Here is a 17002-nt window from a genome sequence, read left to right as displayed (position 1 = left end):
TTACATTAACCGAACTACAAGAAGCCATAAAATCATTAAAAGAAAGTAAAAGTCCAGGCCCTGACGGGTTCACATCACAATATTACAAAACTTATCTGCAAATAATCTCAACACCCTTGGTCAGAGCTCTAAAGCACCTAGCCAAAAACAAACACAACTCTACCTCATTTCTCACAGCACACATAGCTGTCATACCCAAACCAGATAAGGATCACACAGAATGCGCCAACTTTAGGCCTATCTCCCTACTGAACATAGACATCAAACTCTTAGCAAAAATAATTGCAAATAGGCTAAAACCACTCCTCTCCCAAGTGATTGGACCAGAACAGGTGGGCTTCATGCCTGGCCGGGAAGCGAGAGATAACATCTCCAAAGCTTTGAATCTGATCCACTATGCCAAACAATCGGGAATCAGGGGCCTTCTCCTGTCTACCGACGCGGAGAAGGCCTTTGACAGAGTCTCATGGGACTATATGATGGCCACTTGCGCACATGTAGGCCTAGAGGGCAATATGCTCAATTGGATTGGTGCATTATATACTAACCCCAGGGCTCTGGTAAAGGTTAACAACACTTTCTCGGAACCAATAGCAATCACAAACGGCACACGTCAGGGATGCCCCTTATCCCCACTCTTATTTATCCTATCCTTAGAACCCCTAATCAGAACAATAAATACCTCACGTGACATCAGAGGTTTCACAATACAGGACAGGGAGTATAAGATTGCTGCCTACGCGGACGACTTACTGTTCTTTGTCTCTAAACCGCATATATCCATGCCCAACATCCTAAAAATGTTCAATATCTTTGGATATATCTCCAACTTCAAAATAAATAATAACAAGTCGGAAGCACTTAATCTGACCCTCGATGCTAAAGAGTATGACTTATTAAAAAGTAACCACAACTTTAAATGGGAACAAAAAAACCTCAAATATCTGGGAATAAAATTGACCCCAACAATAGATGGCATTTTCTCAGCAAATTTCTCTCCTCTTTTACAATCCATTTCCAAAGACTTACAGAGATGGTCCCCCAAGTTGTTCAGCTGGTTTGGCAGGGCTTCTATTCTGAAAATGACGGTCCTCCCTAGATTGCTGTATTACTTTAATGCTTTACCCATCAAACTACATCCTTCCTTTTTTATCAAACTACGCAGTGCGCAACTAAAATTTCTATGGGCAGGCAAAAAACCGAGACTTAGCTTCTCACAACTCACACAACCCAAACAAAAAGGAGGAATAGGCCTCCCAGATTTCAAGAAGTATTATTTTGCTGCGCATATTACCAGGCTTATTGACTGGCATTGTCACCAATCGACTAAGGACTGGGTAAAACTGGAATTACCTCAACATACTGACACAATTACTTTCCATCCCTGGACTAACGCCTCAAAATCTAAAAGTAAAACCACCCACCCGCTAATAGCTGCCACGCTGTCAGTGTGGCACAGTGTAGTTTCGACCCACAACCTAGCCTCAATACCAGGACCGCTAACCCCAATAACTGACAATCCAGACTTCCCACCAGGCCAGGGTATAACTATATCTAAATCTGTGTTGCCTACAGGGAAGCTACTAGCTGCACATTGCCTCACTGGTAGTAAAATTAAAACTCCTGATACTTTGAAAAATGAGTTAGGGGGGTCATTCCCGGGATTCTGGTTCTACCTCCAAATTCAGAATTTCTTGATAAATAGTAAGCACAGATCAGACTATGGGAAGAAACTCACCCAATTGGAGGAAATCGGCCTTTCAGGCACCCAGATCCTAAAAACAACCTCTCTGGCCTATACCTGGCTTTCCCAAACACAAGAACTGATGCACAATAGGCATAAAGGCCATTGGGAAAAGGAACTAAACACCACACTAAGCGATGAACAATGGGAGAGGGCCAGTCTTTTCGCCCACAAATGCTCACTAAGCACGAGGTTCCAAGAAATATCTTATAAGGTCCTCACCCAGTGGTACATCACTCCCTCTAAAATCCAAAAATGGTCGGCGACAGCCTCAGACACCTGCTGGCGATGCAAAAACGATGTTGGCACCTTCCTTCATACTTGGTGGTCCTGCCCCCCAATAGCTGATTTTTGGTCCCAAGTTATAAGATACATTAAATTAATCACAGACACAAGTATCCAACTGGACGCCGCTGCGTGCCTTATCCATGCCAACCACCTTTCGATCAGCAGCTACAAAAAGTCCCTCACAAGACACCTGTTAACAGCAGCGAAAACATTAATTCCCTTACACTGGAAATCCACTAAGTGCCCATCTATTAGAGACTGGCTAGAAAGAGTGCAATATATGCACAAAATGGATGAATTAATAGCCATGAAAAGGGAAAACTCGACAAATTCCCACAAAATCTGGCAACCTCGGGTGCTATTTTTGTATACTAGTGATTATCAACTGTTGATAACATGAACAAATAGAATGTCATTCCTGTCTGACAATGAAACGTTTATACCTGATTGTATGTCTAAATTCCGGCAGATGGAATATCTGTCTTCTTGTCAAACCAATTTAATTGATGAACTTGTAAACCATACTCCAACTTGATGTAATGATGCTTTACCCCTTTTTCCTATCATCACAATCCCTTTTTTCTCTTTCAACTATTTACTTTTATCTCCCCCTACACCTACCCTCCCCAACTCCCAACCCTTCCACCCCCACCCTACTCTTAACTTTTGATTCTCATATGATCAAATAGACTGAGTACTACTAGACTATGTCCGGAATTTCTCTGTTAATACAATATCTCTGTAAAATGTCTGTTATACTGGACGTTTGATTCCAATACTTTGTAAGATGTAATTTGCAATTTTCTTTTACATTAATAAACTTCGATTGTGAAAAAAAAAAAAAAAAAGAGATGATAGGTCGAGGCATCTAAATTTCCATTGTAGGCACAAACCACCCAGGTATTATTAAAGTGATACTATAGGTTTGTTTTAAAAAAATAAATAAAAAAAATAACAAACATGTCATACTTACCTCGTTTTGCATAGTGTGGCCCCAAACATCCTCTTCTGGGGTCCCTCGGTGGCTCTTGTGGCTTCTCCCCGCATTAGATAACCTCCTAGGAGAAGCGCTCTCCCGAGGGGGTTACCTTGCAGGCACGCTCTTAAGTCATTTATTCGGCATCCATAGATGCAGAGTGTATGACTGAGCCCTGCCCCCGCATCATTGGATTTAATTGACAGCAGCGGGAGCCAATGGCTGCACTGCTGTCAATCTATCCAATCAAAGCCTGAACTCCATGGAGAAAAGGACGGCGGGGACATTTTTCATAATAAGCATCCTTTACCTGCAGACATTCCTCTTTTCACTTCCTTATTGTTCGTTTTTGCTCAGAAGTTGCTCTATTTCTTCTCTGTTCTGTTCACTTCCTGCTTGTCTGATTTTTACTCACCACCGTGAAGGGAGGCTTTACTGCGGTGGTCAGTGACGTGCTCGCCCCCTCCTGGGAACTACATCTGTGCAGCAGGACGCTCTCTACGTGTAAGGCCGGGTACTCACGACCAAACATGTATGGTTAAAGCGGTCCGTCGGACCGTTTCCACCATACATGTCTGCCAGAGGGCTTCTGTACGATGGTTGTACACACCATCGTACAGAAGTCCGCGCGTAAACAATACGCGGGGCGTGTCCGCGGTGTCGCCGCGTCGATGACGCGGTGTCGCCGCGACAATGACGCGGCGACGTGGGCGGCCCGCCTTTAAAATGCTTCCACGCATGCGTCGAAGTCATTCGACGCATGCGAGGGACGGCGGGCGCCTGGACATGTACGGTAGGTCTGTACTGACGACCGTACATGTCCGAGCGGGCAGAATTCCAGCGGACTGTTTTAAAACAAGTCCAGGAATATTTGTCTGCTGGGAAAAGGCCCGGCGGGCAAATGTTTGCTGGAATTCGGCCCGCTCGCGCCCACACACGACCAAACATGTCTGCTGAAACTGGCCTGCGGGCCAGTTTCAGCAGACATGTTTGCTCGTGAGTATGGGGCCTTAGAGACTTCAAGGAGGTGTTAATTACTGGGCGTGCCGCAATTCATACTGGTGAAATGTAGTTCCGCAAACCAGAAAGTGAATGAGAGAACAGAAATTAGAACGCCGGGGGTGATATAGATGAAGGAATTTAATAGGTATTTACTCGTTTTTTAACAGAATCATTACACTATTCTGTTTGTCTACCTTGCTGTCACATTAGAGCAAAGAGTGAGTCATATGCTTCTTCATATGCTTCTTCATACCCAGATAAACTGGGTAAATTCTTCTCTCCCAGCGGCAGTGGGCAAAGAATAGGTCTGCTTTAAAGTGATTTTGAAGCTTGGTTTAAAAAAATTAATGAAATAACAAACGTGTTATACTTACATGCTCTGGGCAATGGTTTTGCACAAAGAAGCCCCCGATCCTCCTCTTCTCAGGTCCCCAGGTCCTCCTCTTCTCAGGTTCCCTGGCCCCTTTCTCCTGCCTAGTGCCCCACAGCAGCCGCTGCTCGATTTGTCCATTCACACATGGAGTGTGGGTCGAACCTGCCCTCTCCTGTTTGGCTCACTGGCTGTGTAGCGGGAGCCAATTTCTACCACTGCTGTCACAGCTAATGACGAGGGGGGGACCCAGAAGAGCTGAGGCTTTCATACACATCGCTGGATCAGGATGGGGCTCTGATAAATTTTAGGGGAAGGGGGGCTGGGGGCTGCTGAACACGAAATGTTTTTACTATCATGCCTAGAATGCATTAAGGTAAAAAACCTTGAGGCTTTAACAACTTAAGGACCGCCTCCTGCACATATACATCGGCAGAATGGCATGGCTGGGCACAGGCATGTACAGGTACGTCCCCTTTACGTGCCCAGCCGTGGGTCGCGCCCGCGACCCGGTCCGAAGCTCAGTGACCACGGGACCCGCGGACCCGATCGCCGCCAGTGTCCCGCGATCGGTCACAGGAGCTGTTATAGGGAAAGACGATCAATGACGTCACAAGTCCAGCCCCGCCCCCCTACAGTTAGAAACACATATGAGGCCACACATAACCCCTACTGCGCCCCCTAGTGGTTAACTCCTAAACTGCAATTGCCATTTTAACAGTAATCAATGCATTTGTATAGCACTTTTTGCTGTGAAAATGACAATGGTCCCAAAAATGTGTAAAAATTTTCCGATGTGTCCGCCATAACGTCGCAGTCACAAAAAAACGCTGATCGCCGCCATTACTAGTAAAAAAAAAATTATTAATAAAAATTCCATAAAACTATCCCCTATTTTGTAAAGGCTACAAATTTTGCGCAAACCAATCATTAAACGCTTATTGCGTTTTTTTTTTACCAAAAATAGGTAGAAGAATACGCATCGGCCTAAACTGAGGAAAAAATAAAATTTTTTATATCTTTTTTGGGGATATTTATTATAGCAAAAAGTAAAAAATATTGCATTCTTTTCAAAAATGTTGCTCTATTTTTGTTTATAGCGCAAAAAATAAAAACCGCAGAGGTGATCAAATACCACCAAAAGAAATCTCTATTTGTGGGGAAAAAAGGACGACAATTTTGTTTGGGAGTCACGTCACACGACCGCGCAATCGTCAGTAAAAACGACTCAGTGCCGAATCGCAAAAAGGGGCAAGGTCCTTTAGCTGCATAATGGTCTGGGTCTTAAGTGGTTAAAACCATTTTAAAGACCTGAGTCCCGCTGCCTTGAAAAAGAGACCGTGCATCAGGGCTGTATTTGTGAAGATTTTCTTTATGTTTGATTATGAGGTCATGCCATCCGACCTGTTTACTTCACAGTACCGCGTCGATAAAAGGCATTGGCCTATATGGTGTACAATAGACACCATTTTGTTACTATACCACTGGAGCCTTGTTTATTTACCAGTTATACCACAGGCTGTTCACTGTCTTGATTTCAAACCCCAATTGTATAAAAGAAAGCTTTCCCTGTACCTCTACCTCATGACAAGACAACCATATTGAAAATATTATAGCCATTCTAATCAAGATATAAACCTGATTTCTTATACAAATTATCAATTGCAGTGGATAGGACATTTTCACGAAAATACCTGTATGTATGACCTGTATTTAGGAACAAGACCTAAATACCATAGTCCTTTGGCAAAAGCATGATGTGCTGAGGTCTCTTTCTTTATCAATGAGAGGGCTTGGTAACTCAAGCCTCAACCAATCTTATATGCGTGAGTATTGCTGTACCACTTTGACTTTCAGCCTAGGTATAAAACTGGACAGATTCCCCATTTCATACTTTCTTCTATCTATTATATCTAGCAGTGGATAGAATATTTCCCTTGCAAATTCAGAAGACCATGAAGAATGACCTACAGACAATCATTCTGGCGCACACATCACAGAACTTTGGTTTCTTCAAATAGTGATCCTTGAATTTGTGGGGTTTGTCATTAACAGGACGAGGTGGCTCTGGAGGAGGTTCAGTGTCTTCTTCTTCTTCCTCCTCTTCTGACTCATAGATATAGTAAATGATTGGGCCCGAGTTGGGCAGCTCGCCATTTGGCTGAGTCTCTGGGCTTGGAGGCTGGGGCTCATCTTCTTTCTTCTTCTTTTTGAACATTTCCTTTAGCTTCCGAACCTGAAACAGATAGTTACACATTTATTAGAAGAATAATGTCATAGTATGAATAGTAATGTTAGCTTTGAAATATGTTCATTATATAGTTCATATGACAAAATATAGTTTGCGGTTAGACAATATTTGGTTTTTGACTACGGAAATCGGATGCAGGATCTAAAGCAATTTGGAGGCACAAATCAGGGTGATACAATGAATTAGTTAGTTAACTGTATTCTTGATCTAGATCAGGGGTCTCCAAACTGCGGCCCGAGGGCCAGATGCTAGCCTTTATCCGGCCCTTGGGGCTTTATTCCTCCCACTGATATGAGGCACTATTCTTCCCACTGATGCCAACAAGGGGGCACAATTTATTTTACTGATACCAATGATGGGATACAATTACTCCTACTAATAGGGACACTACTCCTTTTCCTACTGACTGCAAACTCTGAGGCCATATTCACCAATGCTGGACCTGGGACATTTTTTACCCCCGCTGGCCACAATCCGGCCCTCCTAACGTCTGAAGGACAATAAACTGGCCCTTTGTTTGAAAAGTTCGGAGACCCCTGATCTAGATCAAATGAATGGTACAATTTGGGACGATTTACTAAAGAAGTGGCGGCTGTTTAGCTAGAAAAATGAAAAATGTAATTTTGCTAGCACATGATTGGTTAATTGAGACACAGATTTGCCGAATTTACTAACATTAACTTTACAAAGTTAACAAGTGAGCAGCACGTCTCCTTTAGTAAATCAACGCCATTTTGGTAATTAAATATAAATAAAATGACTCATAATAATCAAACTTGATTTAAACTTCACCCTGTGACCTACAAATCTTTACAGTTGTGTGATGTTACCGTTCTTTTACATACGACACTATGTGGTTGGATTAAAAAATTATATGTAACTGGTGTTTATTAGGTATCAAGTTTTCCTATAACTATACGACTTTTAAAGCTATACTGCAGCTGCTGGCTTTTAAAGCAAGGACACTTACCTGTCCAGGGCGCCCGCATTGTTCTCACACGAACCTGACCCATCCCTCGGCTCCTGGGTGGTGGCACTGGCATCTTCAGTAAGGGAATCAGGAAGTGAAGTCTTGTGGCTTCACAGCCTGGTTCCCTACTGCGCATGCATGAGTCGCACTGCGCATCCTGTCTGGTCCCTGCTGTCTTATGGGACCTGTGTGACTCATAAAAGACAGCGGGGGGCCAAGGAGGGGCTGGACATGGCGTAAATCGCCGCAGATTCTGCGGCGATCTATCGCCAGAAGTGGGAGCAAATACCTGTATTAGACAGTCAAACGTGACTGGAAAATAGGAAAGAAACTGCGCTAAAATAACATAAACGGGAATGAGTGATAAAGAGGAAAAAGACCTGCAACCCAGTGACAGTCTATTCACTCCGTGAGCTGCATGTAAACAATAAATACAAGTGAAAAATTTAGGAAATTAAGTAAATCGCGCTAACTTTAAAACATAAACACTTTTTGAAAGCGCAAAATTATCATTTTAAATGTGAGTGATATATGATAATATATATCGCTCACTAATATATCAAAGACAATGGAGTTTGATGGCCACTAGAAGGCGCTATGTGGCAATCTCAGAACCCCTCAGTGTTAGTAAAACAGTGATATGATAGTACCAACAGAAGAATGAATTATATGCATTTCGATCAAAAAACACATATAAACAAAAACTGGAAACAGAAATAAACTTAAAGTGAAATGAAAAATAAAAAATGAATGAATTATGAAAAATTAAAGATTGTGGCAATAAAGTCCATAAGTTTTCAACAAAATGTTGTGCAAAATTCAGATAGGTTGCAAACGTGTCCAAAGAAAACAGTGATGTATCCTCCACCAGACTATGAATTGGCTCCCTACCAAATCTCCATGATCCCTTATTACAGGAGATCATAAACAGCATGTAATGGGTAGTCACTCCTAGTCTCGTGTGTGTGTGTGTATATACTGTAAATACGTCGATATATCTCAACATCCCATATGCTTTGAAACGATAACACGCAGTTATAATCAGAAAAGCAAAAGTAGTGCTCTTCCGGTGTACTACACACTTTGCTTTCCAACAGTTCAAAATTTTTTCACCCTGTGACAGGTTAGTCCATACAAAGGACGGAGTTGGACGTGCTAACGTCATCACATTCCAAGTCACAGCGGACAGGCGTTTGCATAGCCGGACAGCCATTACTATTACATGCTGTTTTTGCTTCAATTTTATGTAAGTGCTTTTTACAATAATAAATTCCTATTGTTCTACGGATTGACACTATGGTGAGCCCCTTTTTAATTCCCGGTACACCGATCACCCTGTATGATATCTGAACCTGCGCAAGCATCTAGCGATCATTTGAAGTGATTATCTGAAGCTGCTCCACGGTGTGTCCCTGGATAAACGCCCGGGCTGGGGTTTACAGCCGCAAGCTTTTTATGCTTGCCTTGTGGTAAGCGTGTATTCTCTACAGTGATTTCACTTCTGGTGGTGGAATTTCCTTTGATGCTATTCACTTATTCAAGATATCGCTGTTTGTGTCAATTGAATCACTTCATTTTTAGACTTTACTGACCTTATTGACATATTTCTTCACAGTCCGTTTTTTCATTCATGTCTTATTGATTTTGGTTTCAACCTATCTAGGACTTATTCCTACTTAAAATTACATTTTAATTTTACTTATGATTATTCTATTGAGAGAGACTTATTTAGGTGGGTTAGCACAGCTAAATTTTTTGTCAAACAAAAACAATACCTATTGACAAAGACAGAATGACGAAACGCGCATTTGTGTGACCACGCGGCTTTCGAGACTGCCAGCAGCTGCAAACTCTACCCAGGAATCACCGCTAATAGGATTTCTATGGATCGGTGAGAGAGATCGTGCAGCAGAGTATCTTATATATATTCAAATGATGGTTGTTAATTGTTTTATTGTAAGTGCAATGTTAAAAGCATCACGCTATGAGGTCTGTTTCCCTTTGTTATGAAATACTGAGACCGGTGAAAGACCTTGATCTCGAGTGACATGATGATGTGAAAGATATGACCGAAACGCCTATATACTTTGCATATCTGGTGGTACATCGGTTTGTGCACTGTACGCCGGAGGCGCGTGCAACAGGAGCTTGTTCGCTTGTTCGTTTTTTTTTTTTTATTCTGTTTTATTTTTGTTTATAGTGGAAAAAAAATTAATCGCAGAGGTGATCAAATACCACTAAAAGAAAACTATTTGTGTGGAAAAAAAGGAAATCAATTTTGTTTGTACACTGTCGCACAACAACGCAATTTGTCAGTTAAAGTAACAGAGTGCCGTATTACAGAAAATGGCCTGGTCAGGAAGTGGGTTAATCCTTCCAGGGCTGAAATGGTTAATACAGGGGTATGGCTGCAACTAGATGCCATAACCCTGGTATTTTTTTTTCCCTTAGGCAACGGTCTTTCAGATAAAAGTGATCCCTGTGGATTTGCCACAAGGTCACTTTTAGAAGTGGTGGAAGGGATGCCTCCCGCAAATTTCCGATGATTCCTAGGCTTACGTTATTGATTGATGAGCCTAGGAACCATCCGGCGTTGGCATAGAGATAAGAGATGACAAGATGGCCACTGCTCAGCTCTATGCCTTTGAACGACCGGAGCGACGTCATGTCACTTCTGGTATAACAAATATAGTTTGTTATTTTTCTTAAAGCAAAAGATAAAAACCTTTATTTTTTTTCGGTCCTTTGCTTTTAAGGGTAGAGGAGAGATTTGGGGTCTTTTAGACCCCATATCTCTGCATAAAGAGGACCTGTTATGCTGTATTGTTATTGCAAGGGATGTTTACATTCCTTGTGATAGCAATAAAAGCGATACAATTTTTTTTAAAGGGACAATGTAAAAATTAAAAAAATGTAATAAAAAAAATAATAAAAAAAACCTTTAAAGCATCCTTGCCCCTGCATGCTAGCGCCCAATAGTGAATGCATACATAGGTCACGCCCACATATGTAAACAATGCTTGCACCACACATGTGAGGTATCAACTGCAAACATCTAAACAAGAGTAATAATTCTAGCACTAAACCTCCTCTGTAATTCTAAACTGGTAACCTGTAGACATTTTTAAAGCGTCGCCTATGGAGATTTTTAACTACCGTAATTCAGTGCCATTCCACGAGCACACGCAATTTTAAAGCATGACATTTATCTATTTACCTGGCGTAACATTATCTGTCATTATATATGAAACAATTGGGGTATATATTATGCTTTGTTTTTTTAATTCATTAACCACTTGCCTACAGGGCACTTTTACCCCCTTACTTCCCAGGCCATTTTTCAGCTTTCAGTGCTGTCAAACTTTGAATAGCAATTGCCCAAATTAAATTTTTATACATGTATTCACAGAAATAGAGCTTTCTTTTCATGGTATTTAATCACTGCTGGGTTTTAAATTTTTTGCTAAACAAAACGAAAAAAGATCGCAAAGTTTTTCTTAGTTTCTGTCAGTGAATTTTGTAAATAAGTAGTTTTTCTCCTTTACTAATGGGCACTAGTAGGCGGCACTGATTAGGTGGCACTGATGAGGAGGCACTAATATGCTCTAATATGCTGCACTGATGGGTACTGATATGCGGCACTGATGAGCACTAATAGGTGGTAATGATGGGCACTGATAGGTCGCACTGGTGGGAAATGATAGGTGGCATGGATAGGTGGCACTTATGGACACTGATGGGCGGGACACTGATGATCAGTCACTAATGGGCACTGATTGGTGTTACTGATTGATGTCACTGATTGATGTCACTGCTGAGGCTGTACTGTAATCAGGGCACTGATGATCAGTGCCCTGATTACCTGTACAGGTCTCCCCTGCAAAGAGATGCCACTGATCGCCTCACCACGCACTCTGTCAGTGTGAGCCGGCTTCCTTGTTTACATGTGACTGGCTGTGATTGGACAAAACCGATCACATGGGTAAAGAGCCACGTCAGCGGTTCTTTACCGAGACAGGGGTTGCGCCGTGTCCTAAGAACATGCAACAAGAGTCTGCAGCCATTTTACTGTACAGCGGGCAGGAAGTGGTTAAAGTGTATGAAAAACCGCTGTGCAAAAACCGTGACATAAAAAATTACAATGACCCCCATTTTATTCTCTAGGGTCTCTGCTAAAAAATATATATAATATTTTGTAAACAAAAAATGGCAGAAAAAGGCTGGGTCCTTAACCACTAGAGAGCCGCGCTATAGACGAAAGACGTCCACAGCGCGGCTCTCAAGTGCCGGGTGGACGTCCCTGGACGTCCTGCTATTTACATTCCCTGCGCGCGCCGCTGGGAAGCCGATGCGCTGCCTGGCGGCCGCGATGTCCGCCAGGTGAACACAGAGCTCCACGTCCCGTCAGGGAGAGAGGAGACCGATGCTGTGTCCCTTGTACATAGGGACACAGCATCGGTCACCTCCCCCAGTCAGTCCCCCTCCACACACAGTTAGAACACACCAGGGAATACATGTAACCCCTTCCTCACCTCCTAGTGTTAACCCCTTCCCTGTCAGTCACATTTATACAGTAATTAGTGCATTTTTATGGCACTGATCGCTGTATAAATGTGAATGGTCCCAAAATTGTGTCAAAAGTGTCCGATAAACGCTTATTGCGATTTAAAAAAAAAAAATATGTAGAAGAAAACGTATCGGACTAAACTGAGGAAAAAAATATAAAAAAAAAAAATTGGGATATTATTATAACAAAAAGTAAAAAATATTGGCCCGGATTCAGATAGAGATACGACGGCGTATCTCCGGATACACCGTCGTATCTCCTGATACGCCGTCGTATTTCTGAGTTCTGTCCGTCGTATCTATGCGCCTGATTCATAGATAGAGATCCGCATAGATCTCCCTAAGATTCGACAGGTGTAAGTGACTTACACCGTCGGATCTTAGGCTGCAATTCCAGGCCGGCCGCTAGGTGGCGTTTCGTTTTTTGTACGCGAGGAATATGCAAATGAGGAGTTCCGCCGATTCAGAAACGAACGCCCGCCCGGCGTTTTTTTTTTACGTCGTTTGCGTTTGGCTTTTTCCGGCGGATAGTTACCCCTGCTATATGCGGCATATCCTATGTTAAGTATGGCCGTCGTTCCCGGGTCGAATTTTGAATTGTTTACGTAAGTCGGTCGCGAATACGGATGGACGTAATTTACGTTCACGTCGAAACCAATGAAGTCCTAGCGACGTCATTTGGAGCAATGCACGCTGGGAAATTTAGCCGGCGGCGCATGCGCAGTTCGATCGGCGCAGGGACGCGCCTGATTTAAATAGTAAACTCCCCCTAGCCACGGAATTTGAATTCCGCCGGGGGATTTACGATCCGCCGGCGCAACTTTAGAGGCAAGTGCTTTCTGAATACAGCACTTGCCTCAAAAACTTGCGCCGGCAGATCGTAAATCAGATAGATTATGCGGATCTAAAGATCCGCTAATCTATCTGAATCTAGCCCATTGTGTTTTTTTTTCAAAATGTTCTGTCTTTTTTTGTTTATAGCGCAAAAAATAAAAATCGCAGAGATGATCAAATACCACCAAAAGAAAGCTCTATTTGTGGGGAAAAAAATATAAAAATATAATTTGGGTACAGTGTTGTATGACCGGCAATTGTCATTCAAAATGCGTCAGTGCTGAAAGCTGAAAATTGGTCTGGGCACGAAGGAGGTTTAAGTGCCCAGTAATGAAGTGGTTAAGTAGTTAATAACAAAATTGTCTAGTTCAGCAATAAATATTACAAAGAAAGGATGTAGCCATAGGAACAGACTTAGCAGTAAGTTTTGTTAATGCATTCATAATACATGATCATGATGTATATTTAGGGCATTCTCATATAAATACCAACATGCTCACATAAATGACAACACAATTGAGGCTAAAATGAGCTTCTTTGACTTTAAAAAATATATATATTTTTTCTTCTGGAAAGACAATAAATCGTTTTAATTCATTTAATAAATTTTTATTTCAAGGGTCTAAAAACAAAGTCCAACTCATTTTCAGAAGTAAGCATAACACAACTGATTCCTAATAACTAATTATATTGACAGGCAGATTGATAATATTCCATATGGTCAATTAAAAAGCATAAAAACACATTGTACAAGATACCAGGACTGTGGAATGCAGGCAAATATTTACTTGGCTAGGCAGCTGATCACAGACAATGACAGATGCTATGAAAGGCATAGAAGTGTGATATGGAAAATTGTCTAGAAATACCAGCTTTAACTGTAAAAAAAAAAAAAAATGGTTCAAACTTAAGAATAGCTTTAATGCAATAGATCCTGGAAATAATAATTAAAAGGCTACATAAATGTTATCTTGGCACTTTAGTGAAAACTAATTAAGATAGTTATATTTTGGAGATGACTTCAGAGATTCAGTAGTGCTTAAATGCTTAAAAGTAAAAGTAAATGTTCACCCATTTTGAACCAATCTACAGAAAAACTAGAAACAGTACTAGCCTAGCAGAACATGGCAAAAGGCACAGAAATAAATACATATCCCTCAAATGAACCTTTTGCATGTAATTGAAGACTGGATGATTGCCTGATGTTACTGCTTCAAATGAGTCACCATGTATCAAAGTACATTGTAATGGCACTGACGAATTGTCGCTAACAGGATTACTCACTAGCCATTCCAGCAAGATGTTGCTCTCATGTTATGCCACATTCTAGGCCAGCAAAGCAATGATTCGATAGAGGCATAAGGAAGTCTCATTCTGATGATTCTTCTGCTAGCAATGTGTCATCAGTAAAATGGCTTATGTGACCTAAGACTAAAGCCTTGTACACACGTACGGGATTCCCAGCGATAAAACGTTTCCCGGGAAACCCGAGGGGAAAACCGAGAACCTGCTCGGTAACTTTTTCCCCCTACACACGACCGGGTTTCTCGACAGGAAAACTGCCATGAGAGCTTTGGTCGGGAATCCCAGCCGTGTGTATGCTTCATCACAGTGTTTCCCATAGAGAAACTGCCGGGTTAAAAACCGCCAGGAATCCCGGCGTGAATAAAGAGAGCTAGTTTTCAAAAAAAAATGTCAGCAGTTTTCCTGTCGGGAAATTTGCAATGGAGCATACACATGGCCGGTTTTCCCGGCCAAAAGCTCTCATGGCAGTTTTCCAGATGGGAAAACCGGTCGTGTGTATGAGGCTTATGTCTTAGGAAAGAGGTTCCTAGAGTCTGGAATACACAGCAGAGGCGTTCCTAGGGGGGTGCGGGGGGTGCGGTCCGCCCCGGGTGACACCCGCTAGAGGGGTGACACCATCCCGATTAAAAAAAAATAAAAAAATTTAAGCTGACGTGTGTGGGGGGGGGGGGGTGGGGGGGCGGCTCCCCCCCCTGCGACTGCAGCGATGAGCGCCACGGAATTGGAGCGCCGAGCGCCGCGGTACAAGAGGAGGGGGGTTGCGGGGTGACACCGCAGCACCATCTATCCCCTCCTCTCACAGCCACGGGCTGTTAGCGGTGGTCGGCAGTCGACACACATGCACAGCCCCCTCCTCTCTGTTTGTGTGTACAGAGGGGGAGGGGCCGAGGGGACCTTCTGTCCATGTGCCGTGGCGCTGCCTGCGATGATCTGAGGTACTGAATGGGGAGAGGGGGTGTTTGCACCTGGGGGGATTTCACTGAAGGGGTGGGGGGGATGTACTAAGGGGGTGTTTGCACTGAGGGGGTTTTCACTAAGGGGGGTTTGCACTGAGGGGGGGTTTGTACTAGGGGGGATGTTTGCACTGGGGGGTTGCACCGAGGAGGTTTGCACTGAGGGGGTTGCACTGAGGGGGGGGTTTGCACTGAGGGGGGATTTGCACTGAGGGGGGGTTGCACTGAGGGGGGGTGTCTGCACTGAGTGGGTGTCTGCACTGAAGGGGGGTCTGTGTAACATGCAGGGGTCCAGAGGTGCAGGTGGCTGTGTAATGTAAAAGGGGTGCAGTGATGCAGGGTGCTGTGTAATGTAAAGGGGTGCAGAGGGCTGTGTAGTGTAAAAGGGTCCAGAGGTGCAGGGGGCTATGTGATGTAAAGGGGTGCAGAGGTGCAGGCGGCTGTGTAATGTAAAAGGGGTGCAGTGATGCAGGGTGCTGTGCAATGTAAAAGGGTCCAGAGATGCAGGGTGCTATGAGATGTAAAGGGGTCCAGTGATGCAGGGTGCTGTGTAATGTAAAGGGGTCCAGTGATGCAGGGTGATGTGTAATGTAAAGGGGTCCAGAGGTGCAGGGTGCTGTGTAATGTAAAGGGGTCCAGAGGTGCAGGGAACTATGTGATGTAAAGGGGTCCAGTGGTGCAGGGGCTGTGTAATGTAAAGAGGTGCAGGGTGTTGTGTATTGTAAAGGGGCCCAGAGGTGCAGGGTGCTGTGTAATGTAAAAGGGTCCAGAGGTGAAGGGGGCTGTGAGATGTAAAGGGGTCCAGTGATGCAGGGTGCTGTGTAATTTAAAGGGGTCCAGTGATGCAGGGTACTGTGTAATTTTAAAGGGGTCCAGTGATGCAGGGTACTGTGTAATTTTAAAGGGGTCCAGGGATGCAGGGTGCTGTGTAATTTTAAAGGGGTCCAGTGATGCAGGGGGCTGTGTAATGTAAAGAGGTCCAGAGGTGCAGGGTGCTGTGTAATGTAAAGGGGTCCAGTGATGCAGGGTGCTGTGCAATGTAAAGTGGTCCTGAGGTGCAGTTGTGGAGAGGGGTACACAGTAGTAACAAAAAGATATTGAAGGATGCAGAGGTATGCAGGGGGCACAGTGGGGTGTTTTTACATTTTAACGTGGGGGGGGTGCCAGATATTGGATCCTCCCCGGGTGCCAAATGCTCTAGGTATGCCCCTGATACACAGGATAGTAGATTTCTATCTGTTCCACATTCAGAAAACATGAGCTAGATGCTGGGGTACTCCAGCCTAAACTTTGTTTTAATAAAGCTGTTTTCACAGTGAACCAAAAAGACAGAAACATGTGTTTTTTGTTCCCATAGGGCAGTGATCTCATTTGCTTGCCTTCATCTGGCCCTTGGGGTACTATCCCACCAACAAACACCAATATTGGGACACCATTCCCCCTACTGACACCATCAATGGAGTACCATTCCCCCTACTGTCACCATCAATGGGGTACAATTGTTCTTATTAATATAAAAAACGGGGCACTATTCCCCAATTAATACCAATGATGGGGCACTGTTCCCCCTACAGACACCCTCAATGGGCTACCATTCCCCTTACTGATACCATCAATGGGGTACAATTGTGCTCATTGATATAAAAAATGGGGCACTATTCCACCAACTAACACCAATGATTGGGCACCATTCCCCCTACTGACACCATCAATGGGGTACCATTCCCCCTACTGATACCATCA

At 43.4% G+C, this 17002-nt stretch overlaps 1 protein-coding gene across 1 annotated transcript in view; it reads right to left on the bottom strand.

Moving 5' to 3' along the window:
• The window catches only part of STAC3 (SH3 and cysteine rich domain 3), a 159702-nt gene that overhangs the window by 83441 nt on the left and 59259 nt on the right, over positions 1-17002 (bottom strand). Inside the window, exon 2 of the mRNA XM_040340944.1 lies at positions 6352-6616. Coding sequence (XP_040196878.1) covers positions 6352-6598 — 247 coding nt within the window. The 5' untranslated portion in view covers positions 6599-6616. The remainder of the gene's footprint in view (positions 1-6351; positions 6617-17002) is intronic.

This window comes from Rana temporaria, chromosome 2, assembly GCF_905171775.1.
Source record: "Rana temporaria chromosome 2, aRanTem1.1, whole genome shotgun sequence".
NCBI lineage: Eukaryota > Metazoa > Chordata > Amphibia > Anura > Ranidae > Rana > Rana temporaria.
This window is presented reverse-complemented; position numbering and strand designations above follow the sequence as displayed.